The 19713-nt window shown below is 45.0% G+C and overlaps 1 protein-coding gene across 1 annotated transcript in view; it reads right to left on the bottom strand.

The window, feature by feature from the left end:
* The window catches only part of RAMP1 (receptor activity modifying protein 1), a 62212-nt gene extending 43386 nt beyond the window's left edge, over positions 1 to 18826 (bottom strand). Inside the window, exon 1 of the mRNA XM_081932560.1 lies at positions 18506 to 18826. Coding sequence (XP_081788686.1) covers positions 18506 to 18557 — 52 coding nt within the window. The 5' untranslated portion in view covers positions 18558 to 18826. The remainder of the gene's footprint in view (positions 1 to 18505) is intronic.
* Between the last annotated feature and the right edge of the window lie 887 nt (positions 18827 to 19713).

Below are 19713 nucleotides of genomic sequence, written 5' to 3'. Positions count from 1 at the left end.
GGGGGGGGGGAAATCCCCCTCCCTCCAGTCACACTTCCCTGGAACGGGTTGAAAGTTTTTCCAAAGAGCTGACAGTCTTTTTGTTTTTCCTTCAGTCAGGAGAGGGAACGGGGGGAATTTCCATTTCACCGCATTGCAGCTGTGTCCTTCGAATCGTCAGTCTCGCCCAGCTGCCTCAACGCGAAGACGCAGAAGCGCCTCCCCTTTGCCTCCCGATGCCTAGGGTGATGCAGGGAGCCCCCCCGGCTGACACCGACACAGGGGGTCCCCGCTAAGCCACCCCCTTGGCAGGAGCCTCTACGGGGCTTCCTGTGCCCTCCCCGATCAAGGGGGGGGCCCACCAGGAGCGCACGGAGCGAGCAGAACATGCCCGTCACGATCCACAGCCGGAACCGGAAGTCATATATGGATGATTTGAAACTCTATGGAAAGTCAGAAACAGAAATCCAATCATTGACAAACACAGTCCGAGTATTCAGCACCGATATTTCAATGCAGTTTGGCATGGAAAAATGTGCCACTGTATCCATAAAGAGGGGCAAAATCACTACATATGTGGGAATTGAAATGCCCAATGGCCAACAAATTAAATGCAATGAAAATGAAGCCTACAAATATTTAGGCATTCTGCAGTTGGATAACATCAAGCATGGAGAAGTAAAAACTATTGTCAGGGGAGAGTACACCAACAGAGTTAGGAAAATTTTGAAATCTAAATTGAATGGTAGAAATACAATCAAGGCCATAAACACCTGGGCAATACCAGTTATAAGATACACAGCTGGTATAGTCAACTAGACACAAGCTGATTTGGACATTTTGGACCGAAAAACCAGGAAACTAATGACAATGCACTACAGTTTACATCCACGTGGTGATATTGATAGACCAGCGATGGCGAACCTTTTTTGGCTCGCGTGCCACAAGTGGGGGGAGCGCGGGGGGGGTCGTGTGCGGGCGTGCCGCACCCATAATGCAACGCGCCCCCCAGTGCGCATGCGCGCACGTGCCCATTTTTGCATGCTTTTTTCGCCCTCCCCAGGCTCGAGGCTTTATAGGAGCCTGGGGAGGGCGAGAAGAGCCTCCCCCGGCCCCCGGAGGCCCTCCGGAGGCTTCAGGGACCGTCCAGAGGCTTCCCTGAAGCCTTCGGAACGCTCTGAAGGCTTCAGGGAAGCCTCCGGACGGTCCCTGAACAGGCACGAGACGTGCGTCTCCATCGCCTGGCCCCGGATCGCCTCTGCCACACGGCGCCTCGGGCCCGGTGTCCTTGCGCCGCTCCGCCCAGCCTCTGCGCGCTCGCCAGGGCCCGGCCTTCACATCGCTGCTGCCGCCGCCAGGGCGGGAGTAGCTGAGGCCTGACGGACTTCCCTTCGCAGAGGCTGGGCGGAGCGGTGCAAGGGATCGAGGCGGCTGTGTGACCGTCAGGCCTCGGCTGCGCCGCCCTCGCCTCCTCCTCCTCCTCTAGCCTCAGGCGGCGCGGCGCTCAATAGTCGCAACTCAGCTGCCTGCCGCCGAGTTGCAACTATTGCCGCCGCTGCTGCCGCCGTTCACAGGACCCGCCTCTCACCCTCTTCCTTCAGTTGGCAGGCTCAGATTCGTTCGCTGCCTGCCAGGCCCTGGCGCCGCGTTCGAGCCGGAGGGGGAAAGGAGGAGAAGGAGAAGGAGGACAACAAAGCCCCCTTCGCTTTCCCCCTCCCCCCCTTTCGGCTTAATCCTTGTGACGCCCGCGCAAAGCCCCGAGAGGACGCATGGCAGGAAGGCTATAGAGTCCACCCTCCCTCCGCTGTCCAGATGGTCCCTGAAGCCTTCGGAACGCTTAAAATGACGCTCCGAGCAACCCGGAAGTCACTTCCGGTTTGCTCGGAGGGTGGTTTTAAGCGTTCCGAAGGCTTCAGGGACGGTCCCTGAAGCTTCCGGGGGGGGAGGCTCTTTTCGCCCTCCCCAAGCTCCTATAAAGCCTCTGGAGCCTGGGGAAGGTGAAAAATAGCTTTTAAAAAGGTGAACTCAGTTGGCCAGCGCGCGCATGCGCGCTGGCCAGCTGACAGGGCAGCGCCTTGCGTGCCCTGACAAATGGCTCCGCATGCCATTTGTGGCACGCGTGACATAGGTTCGCCATCACGGTGATAGACTATACCAACCCTGAAAATCAGGTGGCAGAGGATTATTACAAGTGAAGCAAATAGTTGAAGAAGAAAAACATGCACTGGCTGATTATTTAAAAGAAAGTCAAGAACATCTATTAATCGAAGTAAAGAACAAAAATCTATTGAAGGCCCAACAGACGAAACAAGAATACAGAAAAGATGTGATAAAATTAAGAATGGAGAGTTGGTAGAACAAAGCATTGCATGGCCAATTTCTGGAAAAAATAAAAGATAAAGTGGACAGTGAAAAAACTTGGTTATGGTTAACAGCAAGTACATTAAAGAAAGAAACAGAGTCACTAATCCTGGCTGCGCAAGAACAAGCTATCCGCACAAATGCCATTAAGGCCAAAATCGAAAAATCCTCTGATGATGCCAAATGTAGACTTTGCAAAGAGGCTGATGAAACTGTTGACCACATACTCAACTGCTGTAAAAAAATCGCGCAGACTGACTATAAAATGCGGCACAATTCAGTGGCACAAATGATCCACTGGAATTTGTGCAAAAATTATAATATTAAAACAGCAACAAACTGGTGGGAATATAAGCCTGAAAAAGTCGTTGAGGGTCAGATGGTCAAGATCTTGTGGGATTTTCGCATACAAACGGATAAAATACTGGCGCATAATACACCAGACATCACACTGGTTGAGAAAAATAAGGTTACAATCATAGACATCGCAATACCAGGTGATAGCAGGGTCGCCGAGAAGGAATATGAAAAAATCGCGACATACCAGGACTTAAAAACCGAAATTCAACGATTATGGCACAAACCAGCAGTGGTAATTCCAGTGGTAATCGGCACACTGGGTGCTATTCCAAAAGCACTGGAATTACATTTAAAACAGTTAAAAATTGACAAAATCACCATCAGTCAAATGCAAAAGGCCGCACTGTTTGGATCCGCACACATATTACGAAAATACGTTACGATGTCCTAGGCCCCTGGGTGGGGCCTGACTAGTAATTAATGCCAAATCCCGCGAAACAACTGGCCGCTGTGATGCAATTCTGATAATAATAATAATAATAATAAACAATAAGCAGTGATACCCATTGTCATCGGGGCAGTTGGTACCACGTCCAAGAATTTTATAAAACACATCAAGAAATTGTAGCTTCCTGCAATAACACCAGCGGAACTGCAAAAACCGCACTACTTGGAGCTTCGTACATCTTAAGAAGGTATTTGGCAGAAACCTAGATCAGCCATTAGCATCAGTCAATGTGATGCATTTTTGAATGTTCAGTTGACTGAGTTTCATGTTTAATGAATAAAGTTAATAATAATAATAATAATAATAATAATAATAATAATAATAATAATAATAATAATAATAATAATAATTTTAGTTAAATATTGACAAATATAACAGTTAAATATTGACAAATATAACAGTTAAAAATTGACAAAATCACCATCAGTCAAATGCAAAAGGCTGCACTGCTTGGATCTGCACACATATTACGAAAATATGTTACAACGTCCTAGGCCCCTGGGTGGGGCCCGACTAGTAATTAATGCCAAATCCGGCGAAACAACTGGCCGCTGTGATACACTTCTGTTGATGCAATAATAATAATAATAATAATAATAATAATAATAATAATAATAATAATAATAATAGTAATAATAGTAATAATAGTAATAATAGTAATAATAGTAATAATAGTAATAATAGTAATAATAGTAATAATAGTAATAATAGTAATAATAGTAATAATAGTAATAATAGTAATAATAGTAATAATAGTAATAATAAAAATGAAATTCTGGAAGAATTTGTGGGAAAACAACAAGAAGCACAACAGAAATGCAAAATGGATCAAGTAGGTTGAGGATTCTATTAAAGTGCATAAAATGGAAGATGTGAAAATAACAAAAGAAATGGTGCAAAGGCAGTCAAGAAAAGTGAAGAATTGGAGTGCACCTGGACCAGATGAGCTACATGGTTTCTGGCTAAAGGCACTTACAAGTATGCATGAAAGATTGGCAGCCCAAATGAACCAGATCTTAAAAACACCTGAAAATGATGAATGGATTTCAACTGGAAGGACATTTTTGATCCAAAAAGATAAAGAAAAAGGAAAGGACCCTGGGAACTATAGGCCAATCACCTGTTTGCCAATAACATACAAGCTCCTTACTGGTGTCATTGCAAACCAAATTTACGGATACTTGGAAGTAAATGACTTGCAGAAAGGATGCTGCAAAAAATCAAGAGGAACAAAGGACCAACTGCTGATTGACAAGCTAATCCTAAAGAATTCAAAGAAAAGACGAACCAAGCTGTTCATGGCTTGGAAAGACTATAAGAAAGTGTTTGATACAGTTCCCCACAGCTGGATCAAGAAATGCCTGAAAATCTTTGGCATCAGCAGCAACATACAAAAATTCATGGAAACTTCAATGAACCTCTGGAAAACGAAGCTTATGGCTAATGGAGAAGAACTGGGTGAAGTTGAAATTAAACGAATTGATAGAAAAGATAATTAACCCAGTTACAGTTCGACTCAGCCTACCCAGACTCTTAGGGAAAATTTACCCGGTATTCCATTGTAGTTTATTGAAGCCGGTAAGGGGGTCTAGCATAAGACCATCCACCCAAACTCCACCTCCTCCCGTAGTGGTAGAAGGGGAAACACATTATGAGGTGAAAAAAATATTAGATTCCAGGCTGTATAGGGATCGCTTACAGTATTTAGTGCATTGGAAGGGATACCCTTTGTCCGAAGCTACGTGGGTGAAAAGTTGGGATCTGAAAGCAGATAAATTAGTGAAACAATTCCATGAGAAGTTCCCTGATAAGCCAAAGGGTCCCCCTGGGGGAGGAAGAGGTGGTTAAATTTTAATATGTTAACTTTTATGTTATTCTCTTTTCAGGAAACGTTTTTCTCCTGAGGAGAGGCTGCCTGTCAGGCCTGTAGTTCTGTTCCTTTTGGGATCTTTGGCCTGCCACACTTTTTATTAATTTCTTAGGCTGTTTCATTAGTGTAGTAGTTGGGAGGGGGGAATAGAAAGGAATATGATTGTGGAATGTATTGTTATTTAGAAGCTCAAGGTCGTCTTTTGTCTCCGCACCTCGACACCTGGCTGGAAGCAGAGGGGTGTACATGCCAGCATGGAAGATGAGGGTTGGACCATGTGATGAATTATGGGATGTGGGGATAGATAATGAACTTTCAACTGGGTGAACCCACGGGATGTACATTAGAGTTGAAATTTCACAGCATAATGCCAACATGTCTGTCTTATTAAATTGGAGTTTTAAGGATAACTTTGCTTTGGACAATGATTTAATTCTGCATGATATTTGGAACGCTGACATGGAGGCTTCATGAGCTTCCCTGAAGCCTCCGGAGCGCAAAAAACCTGCCCTACGGGCAAACCGGAAGTTTGTTTTGACTGCTCCGGAGGCTTCAGGGAAGCGTCCTGAAGGTCCTTCAGGCCTTCGGAGCGCTCAAAACAACCCTCCAAGCAAACCGAAAGTCTCTTCCTGTTTGCTCGGAGGGTCGTTTTGACTGCTCCGGAGGATTCAGGGAAGCGTCCCGAAGGTCCCTCAAGCCTTCGGCGCTCAAAACGACCCTCCGAGCAAACCAGACATCACTTCTGGTTTGCTCGGAGGTTCGTTCTGACTGCTCCCGAGGCTTCAGGGAAGCATCCTGAACGTCCCTCAAGCCTCCGGAGGGCTTCCAGGGGGCGGGGGAGGCTGTTTTCGCCCTCCCCAGGCTCCTATAAAGCCTCTGGAGCCTGGGGAGGGCAAAAAAGCATGCAAAAATCGGGGGGAGCACCTGTAGTGTGCGCATGCACCCGGGGGTTCGCACAGTGCATTATGGGTGTGCCACGCCCACACACTACCCCCCTGCGCTCCCCCCACTTATGGCACACGAGCCAAAAAAGTTTTGCCATCACTGTGCTATATTATCTATGCAGCAAGGAAAAATGGAAAAAACAGAAGGAATAGAACTGGGAAATGGAAATATAGTGAAACCATTAGCAAAGGATGATGGTTACAAGTACCTAGGTATATTGGAAGCAGATAGCATCTTGAATGGAAAAGTCAAAGAGTCAACGCAAAAGGAATACATCAGGAGGGTCCACAAAATATTAAAATCAAAGCTGAATGCTGGAAACATAATTAAAACCATTAAACCATTGGTAGCTACAATGATACGCTATTCAACTGAAATCATCAACTGGACTCTGGCTGAACTGGAAAACTTGGACCGGAAAACATGCAAACTTTTGAATATGTACCATGCTTTACATCCACGAAGTGACATTGACAGGTTGTACCTGCCAAGAAAAATAGGGGACAGGGGGCTATTGCAAATCCATCAAACTGTAGAAGAAAAACAAAGTTTGAATGATTATGTGAACCAAAATACAGAAAAATTGCTGCAGGCTGTGAAAATGGAGAACAGCATAAAAACAACAGAAACAAAGGCAGAATATAAGGAAAAACAGCTGCATGACAGATGGCGAACCTTTTTTGGCTCGCGTGCCACAAGTGGGGGGAGCGCGGGGGGGTCGTGTGCGGTCATGCCGCACCCATAATGCAACGTGCCCCCAATGCGCATGCGCGCACAACGCGCCCATTTTTGCATGATATTTTCGCCCTCCCCAGGCTCCAGAGGCTTTATAGGAGCCTGGGGAGGGCGAAAAGAGCCTCCCCCGCCCCCCCCTGGAGGCTTTAGGGAACGTCCGGAGGCTTCCCTGAAGCCTTCGGAACACTTAAAAGCACCCTCCAAGCAACCCGGAAATGACTTCCGGGTTGCTCAGATGGTCGTTTTAAGCGCTCTGAAGGCTTCAGGGAAGCCTCGGGATGGTCCCTGAACAGGCACGAGACGTGCGTCTCTATCGCCCGGGCCCGGATCGCCTCCGCCGCGCGGCACCTCAGGCTCGGCGTCCTTGCGCCGCTCCGCCCAGCCTCTGCGCGCTCGCCAGGGCCCGGCCTTCACATTGCTGCCGCCGCCGCCACCGCCGCTAGGATGGGCTCGGCCGAAGGGAAGTCCGTCAGGCCTCGGCCGCGCCGCCCTCGCCTCCTCCTCTTCCTCCTCTAGCCGCGCCATCGCAAGGATTAAGGCGAAAGGGGGGGGGAACGGGGAAAGCGAATGGGGCTTTGTTGTCCTCCTTCTCCTTCTCCTTCTTTCCCCCTCCGGCTCGAACGCATGGACAGCACTTGAAAAACATTGAAGGAAAATGTGATGACAACTTGACATGGACATGGCTTAAGATGGAAACTATCAAGAAAGAAACGGAAGGTTTAATACTGGCTGCTCAAGAACAAGCACTACAAACTAATGCCATGAAAGCAAAGATACAAAAATCCATTGACAACCCAAGCTACCAACTTTGCAATAACAAAGTTGAAACTGTTTCACATTTAATATGTGAATGCAGCAAAATTGCACAAACTGATTACAAAGCTAGACATGACCGAGTTGCTAAATTGATCCACTGGTCATTATGTAAAAAATATGATTTACCTGTATCCAGAAAGTCATGGGAACATAAAAGTGGAAAAAGTTATCAAAAATGAGGTGGTGAAGATCTTGTGGGAATTTCAAATACAAACAGATTGTCATTTGGAACACAATACGCCAGATATCACGGTTGTAGAGGGCCGAAGTGTACAGTTTATTGATATCGCTGTACCTGGAGATGCCAGAGTCGAAGAAAAGAACTAGAAAAAATCATGAAATATCGCGAAATTGCAAAAAATCCAAGAGTTATATGTCAGACTCTACAGGTCTCAGTTAAATGTTAAAGGTCATGACAGTGCAATTAAAAAAAACTAAACAAGTATGGTTTGTTTGGAAGGGTTGCAAGGAAAAAGCTTTTTCTCTGTAAAAAGAGATCTCACCTGGAAAAACAGCACGTCTCTGGTGACTGGCAAAGCCCAACAGAGACTTCATTTCCTTAGTTCTGTGAAAAAATCTGGTGGAACAACAGCTGATGACCTCTTCTATGAGTCCATGATAGAAAGTGTCCTCACATACTGCATTACAGTATGGTATGCTGGTTTAACTGCTGTGGACAGGAAGGCACTAGAGAGAGTGATCAATTCAGCACAAGAAACCATTGGTTGCCTTCTAACACCACTGGATGACATCGCCAGGTTTCGCTGCTTTAGCAGAGTTAGGAAGATACTCAGAGATACTCTTCGCACTTCTACCAAAGACATTGAAGCATAGCCAGCCGAACGAAGAGGAAGAGGTTTAAAAATGGTTTCTATCCTTGGGCTGTCAGACTCTTTTTTCCCATATAGGTTTTTTTTTATTTTCCAGTAATAAACATACATAATTTATGGACATTGCATTGACTGGGTCAAATCTGTTTTGGACAACATTAACAATAATAATACAAATATTATGTAAAATTCTTCCAACTTCGACAATATTTATCTCATTTCATATTCCTTTGACATTTCATTATTTCATTTCAATAACATTTCTTTGTGCCCTACATTTGTTATCCCTTCCTAGGTATTGTCCTTAAATATTATGAAAATCACTCATTATTCCACCATAGTTTCAATGTTCCAAATGTGTGGGATTACTAATAACACAAATTATTAGCAATATTCAATCCATCATGGGAGTACAATATATTTTAACACACTATTAATATATTAATAATACAGTTACATTATCTAAACTTAGAATACCATCTACTAATCTGCACTTATTGGGATTATCGTATTTTCCCATTTTATTAATATATTTTCTCATTATCTATCATCTCTTAATCTTTCTAGAATTCCATCATTTTTTATTATTTGGTCAACCTTTTATCTTTCTCTCTTGAGTTCTTATTGGTTTTTTTGTATCTACTAGTCTTTCTCTCCTGAGTGTCTTTTATCTCTTTTTGTAGTGTTATTTGAACACCCATCTCCAAGATTTCTTTTCGCTGTTTTATTAGCAAGGTTTTTCTTTTTTCTCTCTGTACTTATACATTGGTGGGCTTCTTGCTTCTTGTTTCTATTTCTTATTTTCCTTCCCCTGCTTTTTCTAATTTCTCATCTATTTCTTGTGTATCATGTTCCTCCCCCCCCAACTGTTGAGTAGCTTCTACATTCATTTTTGTATCTTTAAACAATCTCTTTGTCTCGTTACTATCTCTTATAAGTTCACACATACTTTTTAACATCAACAATATTTCTAATGTCTCTTGTGGATCCATTTTACAGTGATTTAATACCAATTATAAAAAGTATATTTCTATTGTTCCAATATTTCAGTATTTAAAAATTTTCATCAATCCCATGTTTATACCTCCCAAACCCCTCACTTTATTTTACAATAATTTACAGCCTTATAGTTCTCCAAATATGTCTCTCCCAAATTATCCAAGTTTTAAAATCTTATTTTCCTCCTCTCCTTTCTTCTGGCCCTTTCCTTCTTGTGAGTTGTCCAAATCCAAATTAGTTCACATTAATCCACTAGATTCTTCTGACCTTTCCAATCCTTAATCCAATAGTCAATTTTAGAAAAGTTCGCTGATTGCAAATTAATTCCTTCAATTAATTATTAACAACGGTTGGGGGTGGCCTGGAACTTCAGAGGCCGCTGGAGGCCCTGTTTCAGGGCTATGGATAGGCCTGAGCGGCTGCCTAGGCCAAAAACAACTGGGCCAAGAATGCCCCCCACCCCACCCATTAAGGAACCCACACCCATCTGGAACCACCTTGGACTGTCTCCCACTTCCCTGCCATCTCTGCCTTCCTTCACCATTTGGGGGATATTTGATCATTCCCCCCCCCCTTTTCCAAGGACTATCTGGACATTGAAGCCTCCAGCTTCCCATTGAGACTCTAACCCGCCGGCTATTAACTTTTCATCACCAGCACCCTTACCCTACTGGGTTTTTAACAATCTAACAATCTATTTGAGGTCAGACCTGCTCCGCCTGCGGGAGGCCCCTCTCTCGCAGGCATGGCCCTTGGCTCTCTCAAGGGCCTGCCTTGATGACGGGTTTGTGAACCCCGAGAGGTGGAAGAAACGGAAGCTAAGGGGATTTTTATCTAAATGTTTTGTATTGTTTTTAGGGGGTTCCAGGGAGGGGGGGTGGGTCAACCAGGCCGGGAGGGAAGCCAGTGCCAGACGAACAGGTGAGTCCAGGAGGGAAGTGAGCGGGGTGGGGGGGAAGAGGGAACAAGTTATTCCAGCAGAGGGTTGTTTTATTACAACGGTCGCGGGGAGGGGGGGATGCGAGGACAAGAGAAGATCACAAGGTCGGTTGGGAGACCGTGGCTGCTGGCTACGCCCGGTCGATTGTACCAACCCCCGCAGTCTAGGTGGCCAGGAACTACAGAGCCAGGGCCTGCGGCTGATGCTTTGCAATGCAAGATCCGTGACCAACAAGGCCCCCCTCATTAGTGAGTTGATCTCTGAGGGGGAGCTGGACCTTGCAGGGATAACAGAGACCTGCAGGGATAACGGAGACCTGGTTGGGCCACGAGGGTGGAAATGTGCCCACCGGGTTTCCGTGCATTCCATCAGCCTCGGGCCCTGGGTAAGGGTGGTGGGGTGGCGGTAGTTATACGGGATTGTCTAGAGCCGAGGGAGTTCACTGTCCCTCAGATACCCGGGTGTGAGTCCCTAGGTGTGAAATGGGGCCCAGGGAGGCAGTGGGGTCTGCTGATTGTATACTTGGCTCCTCGCTATACATCAGCGGCCCTGCCCGAGCTCCTCGAGCTGATCTCAGAGACGGCGGTTGAGATCCCCAAGTTTTTGGTTATGGGGGATTTCAACCTGCCGTCGACGGGAGCAGCATCTGAGGTGGCTCGGGAGTTCATGGCTTCCATGACAGCCATGGGCCTGACCCAATTAATTCAGGGCCCCACACACGAAGGTGGCCACACACTGGACCTTGTTTTTGTATCTGAGCAGTGGACGAGTGATCTGGGAATAGGGGATTTAGTGGTTACTCCCCTGTCATGGTCAGATCACTCATGTCTCCGGCTGGACTTCCCTGGCGCTACCCTCCACCGCGAGGAGGCGGAGCCAGACTGTCCAAGCTGGTACCGCCCCAAGCACCTGATGGAACCGGATAGGTTCCAGACGGAGCTTGGGCCACTACCTATAGCCCTGACCCGCGCTCGGTCGGAAGACCTAGTGGCCGCCTGGAATAGGGCGACGGCTGGGGCCTTGGACCGGGTTGCGCCTTTGCGACCTCTCCTACGGCAGCGACCCACCCGAGCTCCTTGGTACACCGAGGAGTTGAGGGTGATGAAGCGCCATAGGAGACGTCTAGAGAGCAGGTGGAGGTCCTCACGCTCCGAGTCTGATCGAACACAGGTAAGAGCCTATTTACGGACCTACCTTGTGGCATTGAGAGCGGCCAAACGTAGACATTGTGCCGCTCTTATTGCGTCCGCGGATAACCGCCCTGCCGCCCTGTTTAGGGTGACCCGCTCCCTCTTGTCGCAGAGGACGCGGGGGGCACCCTTGCAGGGAAGAGCAGAGGAGTTTGGGGAATATCTGCAGGACAAAGTCGCTCAGATCCGGAGCGGATGGGCCCCCTCCAGTGGACCGGGCGAGCCGTCAACAGTGAGTCTTGTGAGACCATTCTGGGAGGAGTTTGACTCTGTTGCCCCCGAGGATTTGGACAGGTTGCGTGGACGGCTGCGACCCACCACATGTTCAATGGACCCGTGTCCCTCCTGGCTGGTACTGGCATCCTGGGAGGTGACACAAGGCTGGCTTCTGGGCCTGGTGAACGCCTCGTTGGGTGAGGGATCCTTACCAACTGCCTTGAAAGAGGCGGTGGTGAGGCCCTTGCTCAAGAGGCCTTCGATTGACCCAACGGAGCTAGCTAATTATCGTCCAGTCTCCAACCTTCCCTTTCTAGCGAAGGTTGTTGAGAATGTGGTGGCACAGCAGTTTCTGCGACACCTTGACGAATCCGAATATCTAGACCCACGCCAGTCCGGCTTCCGACCCGGGCACAGCACAGAGACAGCCTTGGTCGCGTTGGTTGATGATCTCTGGAGGGCCAGAGATAGAGGTTGTTCTTCTATCCTGGTCCTATTAGACCTCTCAGCGGCTTTTGATACCATTGACCATGGTATCCTATTGCGCCGGCTGGAGGGGATGGGAGTCGGAGGCACCATTTTGCGGTGGTTCGGCTCCTACCTCTCCGACCGGACGCAATGTGTGTTGACAGGGGGGCAGAGGTCGACCCTGAGGCCACTCATTTGTGGGGTGCCGCAGGGGTCGGTCCTCTCGCCCCTCCTGTTCAACGCATATGTGAAGCCACTGGGGGAGATCATCCGTGGTTTTGGGGTTGAGTATCATCTGTACGCTGATGATACTCAGCTGTACATCTCAACCCCAAACCACCCCAACGAGGCTGTTGAAGTGATGTCCCGATGTTTGGAAGCCGTCGGGGTCTGGATGGGGGACAACAGACTCAAACTCAACCCCTCCAAGACTGAGTGGCTGTGGCTACCGGCACCTCGGTTCAGCCAGCTGACTCCATCGCTGGCCATAGGGGGCGAACAATTGCCCCCTGTGGAACGGACGCGCAATTTGGGCGTCCTCCTAGATGCCCGGCTGTCAATGGATGACCATGTGGCAGCCGTGGCAAGGGGGGCGTTCCACCAGGTTCGCCTGGTGCGCCAATTGAGCCCCCTTCTGGACCGGGATGCCCTACGCACGGTCACTCATGCATTGGTGACGTCTCGCCTGGACTACTGCAATGCTCTCTACATGGGGCTTCCCTTGGGACGCGCCCGAAGACTGCAGCTAGTCCAGAACGCAGCTGCGCGGGCTGTCATGGGGAGTACTAGGTACTCCCACGTAACACCACTCCTGCGCGAGCTGCACTGGCTGCCTGTGGTTTTTCGGGTGCGTTTCAAGGTTTTGATCACCATCTTTAAAGCGCTCCATGGCACAGGACCTAGCTACCTGCGGGATCGCATCTCTGCACACACATCCCTGCGGCCAATTCGCTCTCACAGGGAGGGACTTCTCCTAGTGCCGTCCACTAGGCAATGCCAACGGGCAGCGCCAAGGAGTAGGGCCTTCTCTGTGATGGGCCCAACCCTCTGGAATGACCTCCCTCCCGACATTAGAACCACCACCGACTTCCGCTCCTTCCGACAAAAATTGAAGACACACCTGTTCCGATTGGCTGGCCTGGCATAATCATAACTGCTACCTCCTGGCAAACATATTTCTTAACTGGTATTTTAGGGGAATTGTTTTTTAAATTTAATCTTATGGGATATTTGTAGGGGTTTTAAACTATTTACTCAGCTGTACAGTTCTGTTAAACCTTTTTATCCTCCTTCGTATCTATTTATCTATTTAACAATTTTAATTGCTTAATTTTATAGTTATTTATATGATGTATTTCCGATATGGACTGTACACCGCCCCGAGTCCCTTTCGGGAGAGGGGGCGGTCTATAAGCGCTCAGTAAATAAATAAATAATAAATAAATTATCAATTATCAATTAACTCCTTAAAATTCTTCAAAAGGAAAAAGAAAGAACATTAAATGTTCTCAGATTTTCCCAATTGTCTTCTCACAATAGTCAAGGTCAAGTCATTCTCCAGATGTTGTTGCTTCTATTCTGTGTATTAATCTTTGTATATATTAGGTTAACTTCCCTTCAATATACTGCTGCTGTAGTGTTGCAATACTTCTCTTTTACCAGTAAACGGCTCTCTTATTCTCAAATCCAATATTAAGCAGTCTGTTTAAAACAGTTACTGTATTTTTCGGAGTATAAGATGCACCAAGGTTTTGAAGAGGCAATTTTTTAAAAAGTAGGTAGGTAGAGGGATAGAGAGGGAGAGAAAGAGAGAGAAATACAGTAGGTAGGTAGGGAGAGAGAGAGTATTAGGTAGGTAGGTAAAGGGATAGAGAAAGAGAGAAAGAGAGAGAGAGAAATACAGTAGGTAGGGAGGGAAAGAGAGTGTAGGTAGGTAGGTAGGTAAGTGGATAGAGAGAGAAGTAGAAAGAGATAGTGAGAGATACAGTAGATAGGTAGGGAGATAGATAGATAGGTAGATAAAGGGATAGAGAGAGAGAGAGAGAGAAATAGAGATGATAGAGAGAGAGTGTGTGTGTAGGTAGGTAGGAAGGTAGAGGAATAGAGAGAAATACAATAGATAGCTAGGTGTTTCTACTGGCACAGCACTTGATCAATGTAATTCTCATCAATCAGTTAAAGAGTTTTCCAAAAGGGAAAAAAAAACGTTTTTGCACTCTGCAAACCTCCCAAAACCGGCCCGTTTTTCACGAAAACTGGCCTGTTTTTTTTAAAGGCATGAATAGCCTTGGGACTATAAAAAGAACATGGCAGCACATGGCAGGTTTGCAAAGTTGCAGATGAACAAATCAAGACTTCGGGAACACTGTCCTTTGGACAGATGAAACCAAACTGGAGATGTTTGGCCATAATGCACAGTGCTATGTTTGGCAAAAATCAAATACAGCATATCAGCAGAAACATCTCACATCAACCATTGAACACAATGATGGAGGGTGTGATGATTTGGGCTTGTTTTGCAGCCACAGGACCTGGGCATCTTGCAGTCATTGAGTCAATCACGAACTCCTCTATATATCAAAGTATTCTAGAGACAAATGTGAGCCCACCTGTCCAACAGCTAAAGCTTAGACAACATTGGATGATGCATTGCAACAGAACAATAGCCCCACGCACACTAGCAACTCTGCAACAGAATGGATGAAAAAGAAAAGAATCTAGCAGTTGCAAATCATCATCCCTACTGAATGTTGTGCTATGATGGGACTTTAAGAGAACTGTGCATAAACACCCATAAACCTCAATGAACTAAAGGAACATTGTAAAGAAGAGTGGGCCAAAGGTCTCCACAATTATGTGAGTCTGATGAAGTCATACAGAAAATGATTACTTCATGTTAATGCTGCTAAACTGATTTTACAAGCTATTTAATCGTAAAGTGTACTTAGTTTTTCATATATGGCTTTATCTTTTATATATGAGTTTTTATTTCTTGATTTAGGTAATTTTGATTTTTTTTTAATAAGATGATTATGATTTTATGAATGTTAGCTTACATTTCCTGCCAACATAGGATCCATTTTAGGCTCCAAAATCCATTCTGGGATCTAATGTTAAACTCCAGAAAGACATTAATACTTCCACTAGAAAATAGTATCTGTCCTACATAGACAAAGCCATAAAGAAAAATGGAAGACTGTAATAACTTTGGCATCTATTGAGACATAACTCCATCAAGCACTGTCCTTCCAGGAATTTTTTTGAGGAAAACTTTCTCCTTCTGAGGGCAAAAGAAGGTTCATAAGGAGCAGCTATACTTGATATGATAGTTTGTTTTTCAGTTGAATTGTACAACTGATATCTTATATCTTATATATAACTGATATCTTATATTAAAGGTGAAAAGAATTCTGAAGTGATTTATCTTGGTTTGATTTTTTTACATCTCAAAAATCTGACATTGTAACAGAGATGTGTTTATTGTAACAGAGAAGTTATCCATTGTAACTTTTTCATTCCCACTTGTCCGAGCAGCGGTCAAACGCATGCACACCACTGGTGCAAATGGAGCTGCACACACCCAAGCACACTTTCTGGCCACTTGTGAGAAACCATCCCCTCCCCCCCTCCATCTGCAAAGGCAGAAAGTTTGGGGAACTCTGGTTTAAGGCACCAGTGTAGCAATCAGGAGATTGTTAATTCAAGTCCTGTCTTAGGCACAAAAACCATCTGGGTGACTAGGGCCAGTCATTCTAATTCTCTCTCAACTCTAAGAAGCAGGGAAGGGCAAATCACTTCCAAAATCTTGCCAGGAAAACTGCAGGCAGTCCAGGCAATCACCAGAAGTCAGCATTGAGTTGAAGGCAAAAAAACTCCCAAACTCCTGGAGACAGCAAACTTGTTCTTATCCTCAGAAAAAAAAAGGGTGGGGTGGTGAAGGATTTAAGAAATTACAACTTCAGTCTAACTTCAGGAAGAGTTGTCCCATTGTGATGGATTATTCCCTGCAAAGAGGAACAGCCTTCCTTATGGCTCAGATCCATTTGCTCGTTTTGCTTATGTAGCCCAAAGCTTAGCTAATCAGAAGGAAAGGGAAGTTGAGAGAGGGAGGGAAGGAGGAAGGTAGAGGGAGAGAGAGGCAGAGAGAGCGAGAGAGCACACATACAAGCAAAGGACACTATCAGCTGCTTAGGTCAGCAGAGGGAGGGGTCTCCATGGGAGAGGGGGAACATTATTTATTAAACTTGTATCCAATCTTAATAATAACAGAATAACAGAATTGGAAGGTACCTTGTAGATCATCTAGTCCATCCCCTCCCAAACAGGAGATCCTACACCATTTCTGAGAGATGGCAATACTGTCTCTTCTTGAAAACTTTTAGTGATGAAACTCCTACAACTTCACTGGAGGCAAGCTGTTCCACTGGTTGATTGTTCTTAGTGTCAGAAAATTTCTTATTTCTAGGTTGAATTTCTCCTTGATCAGTTTGCAGGTGGATAAAAATTGATGATTTTTTTTTAAAATGGGGAAAAAGGATTTTTTAAATTTAAATTGGATTTTTTAAATTTAAAATGGATTTTTATTTTTATCAAATTTATTTTAATAAAATGCTTTTGGAGAAAAAATCTATCTAAAGATAGTTTTCTATTTAACATACATTAATAATTTTGTTTATTCAGCATGAAATGGAGCTTAGTTATGTTGCATGAGGCTGTATATTCTGCAATATTTACATTTTTGGTAAACTCATTCAATTAATCTAAGCTCTGCAAGCTGAGATAACATGCACTGCATTGGTGCATTCACACAATTTCACAGTAACCATGAGATAAATCATAAAACAAAGTTCAGGAATATTCCTTTATCCCATTAGTTTGCAAATCTATGTACACTACAAACTATATAATTGAAGAGCAATGCATGTGTACCACCAGGCTCTTTAGTGTGAAGGGAAAGTAGTAAAGTGAAACCTATGCAGCTTATAAATATTAAAGAGCACCTGTCATTTCAGATTCATCATGGAAGCGCCCGTTAGAGGACATCCACTCACCTGCTGCCTGCCACATCCGTCACCTTGTTGTGTCACTGTCGCATCACCAATTGTCCCATTAAAGTGAATGGGACTGTTGGTGAATCAATAGCAGGTCAGCAGCCACTGCGGGACAGAGATGATAGTTGCTCTTTAAAAAATTATGATTTAAATCAGCCTTTTTACTAGTGATTTAAATCATGATTTAAATCAAGTTGATTTAAATCAAATTCACCCTGTCAATTTCCACCCATTATTCCTTATCTGGCTTCATGTGCTTTGGAAAATAGGTTGACACCCTCCTCTGTGACAGCCCCTCAAATATTGAAACACTGCTATCATGTCTCCCCTAGTCCTTCTCTTCACTAGACTAGCCATGCCCATTTCCTGTAACTGTTCTTCATATGTTTTAGTCTCCAGGCCCCTCTAATCATCTTTGTTGCTCTTCTCTGCACTCTTTCTAGAGCACATGTGTCAAATTCACCATGTCATGTGATGTATCCTGATGTTTTTTCCCTTCATGGAGCTGGTAGAGGGCATGGCCTGTGCTGGATGCATCCAGCCTGGGTGGCCAGTTTGACACCCCTGTTCTAGTGTCTCAACATCTTTTTTATAGTTTGGTGACCAAAACTGGATGCAGTATTCTAGGTGTGGTCTTACTAAGACTTTATAGAGTGCTATTAGTACCTCACTTGATTTTGCCATTTCTTTCTTTGAAATTCAATCTTATAGCTGGATCATATCTATTTCCATCTTATCCTGATTTAGAATATGACAGATCTTAATTCTATCAACTTGGAGGCTAAGACATTGCATGGTGTTTTCCAAATGATTAGCAAAGACATCACATAAACTGACTTGCAAAGCATAAGTTGATAAAACAGAAGCAGAATACAAACTCAAAAATAATTTGTGCAAATTGTATTTGTAAATGCAAAAGGCACTGTACAATTCCACTGCAGCTGAAAGTTGATATTGCTAGAAAATTAAGTTTGTCTGTTGATTCAAAGGAAAAGTTATTTTGTGAGAAGCTGGTCAATTGTTTTGTATTGCCATTAATCATCATCACCAGTTACCATCCTATCATCATCAAAAGGCAGATTGACAATATATGGACACATAGAGTATATGTATACGTGTGTGTCAACACTCACAAATATGTATACACACACATACATACATGTATTAAATTTCCCCATTCGGATTTTAGTCTATATCATCTCAAAGTGTGGATGACTCCGGTCGTGTCTGGCCTGCCCACCCCTCTGTTCTTGCCTCTAAATAGCCACATTCTGAACTGGCACGAAGCAGCACTCACCGAGGCCAAGCCACAAGCAACGTTTCAGTAGGGGGACCATTCCCAAAGCCATGGCTCCAGTAGAGGAATGAAGCCTGTCGACGCCAAGGGACTTTATTTTAAGCAACAGGAATCTTTGACGAACAAATCATTCCAAAGACAGACACTGCTGCAGACGTCAAGGGGAGGACCGAATGCAACCAATTCAACCTCGTGAAAAGCCTCCACTAAGAGAGTTTGGAAGATACGAGCTGTAGTAAACGAGCCCACGAGCCGTCCCTTCGCTCTTCTTCGAGAAAGGATCGTTAGCGGTCGCAAAAGACACGTAGAAAGAGAAGCAGTTCTGATTGGATCGTTTCTGGGAGGGCAGAGGAAGAGCGAAGGAATTATTTTCGTTTTTCTTCTTCCTCCAGGGACTTGCTGGGCGGCGGAGGGCCATGCTGTTGCTATAAGGGTAGCTTGTACCAGACTCCGTCGCAAGCGTAAATAACATGCGTAACAGAGATATTTAAAATAAATTAATTTGTGCTGGTGGAATCGTTTTTGGCCTTGTGGGTTCTATTTCTGAGACTGCCTGAAAATGAATTAACCAAGGATCACTTCCTTGTTTTATTATTAACTCAAAAGATCAAAGTTGAAAGAGGGCAACGCGGAGAGTCGCCATGAGTCGAAAGCAAAAGACAATAAATTCTAATGTTATCCAGCCGCCAGTGTTGTACGACCTCCTTCGCGGATAGTATCACGGGCCGTTTCTCGACAAGGAGCGGGAAAGCCACCTTTATCTTTATCTCTGATACAGTACTCCGCACACCCCCACCTCCCCGGGTGATGGGGAAAAGAGCAATTTCCTTTTTTTCTGAAGGCAAATATCGTTTTTAAACTATGCTTGGTAAATGCCCTTTAATAAAATAGGCAACATTGTGCAGTTTAAAAAAAACATCCTACCCATTCAGACAAAATTGTATAGCTTTAAAAATACTCTGTCGAACAAGATTTCTAAGTGTTCTGATTAATTCTAGAATCATATCTACTTGAGCATCTCTGATAGATGGCTTTACAGCCTGTCCCAAACACTGTTGCAAAAAATTCACCAAATTGTGTAGCAGTCTCTTCCCCTGGCTGACAACTCAGTCAGGAGTTAGAGTCCATTAGGGCAGTGACAAATCTTCCAGTATTGGAAGACACTTATACTATGTCCTCACAGCTATAATTTATGTAAAGCAAAATAT

Source organism: Natrix helvetica (genome assembly GCF_964273705.1).
Source record: "Natrix helvetica genome assembly, chromosome: 1".
Taxonomy (NCBI): Eukaryota; Metazoa; Chordata; class Lepidosauria; order Squamata; family Natricidae; genus Natrix; species Natrix helvetica.
Note: the sequence above shows the minus strand (reverse complement) of the source record. Positions and strands in the feature narration are given on the sequence as shown.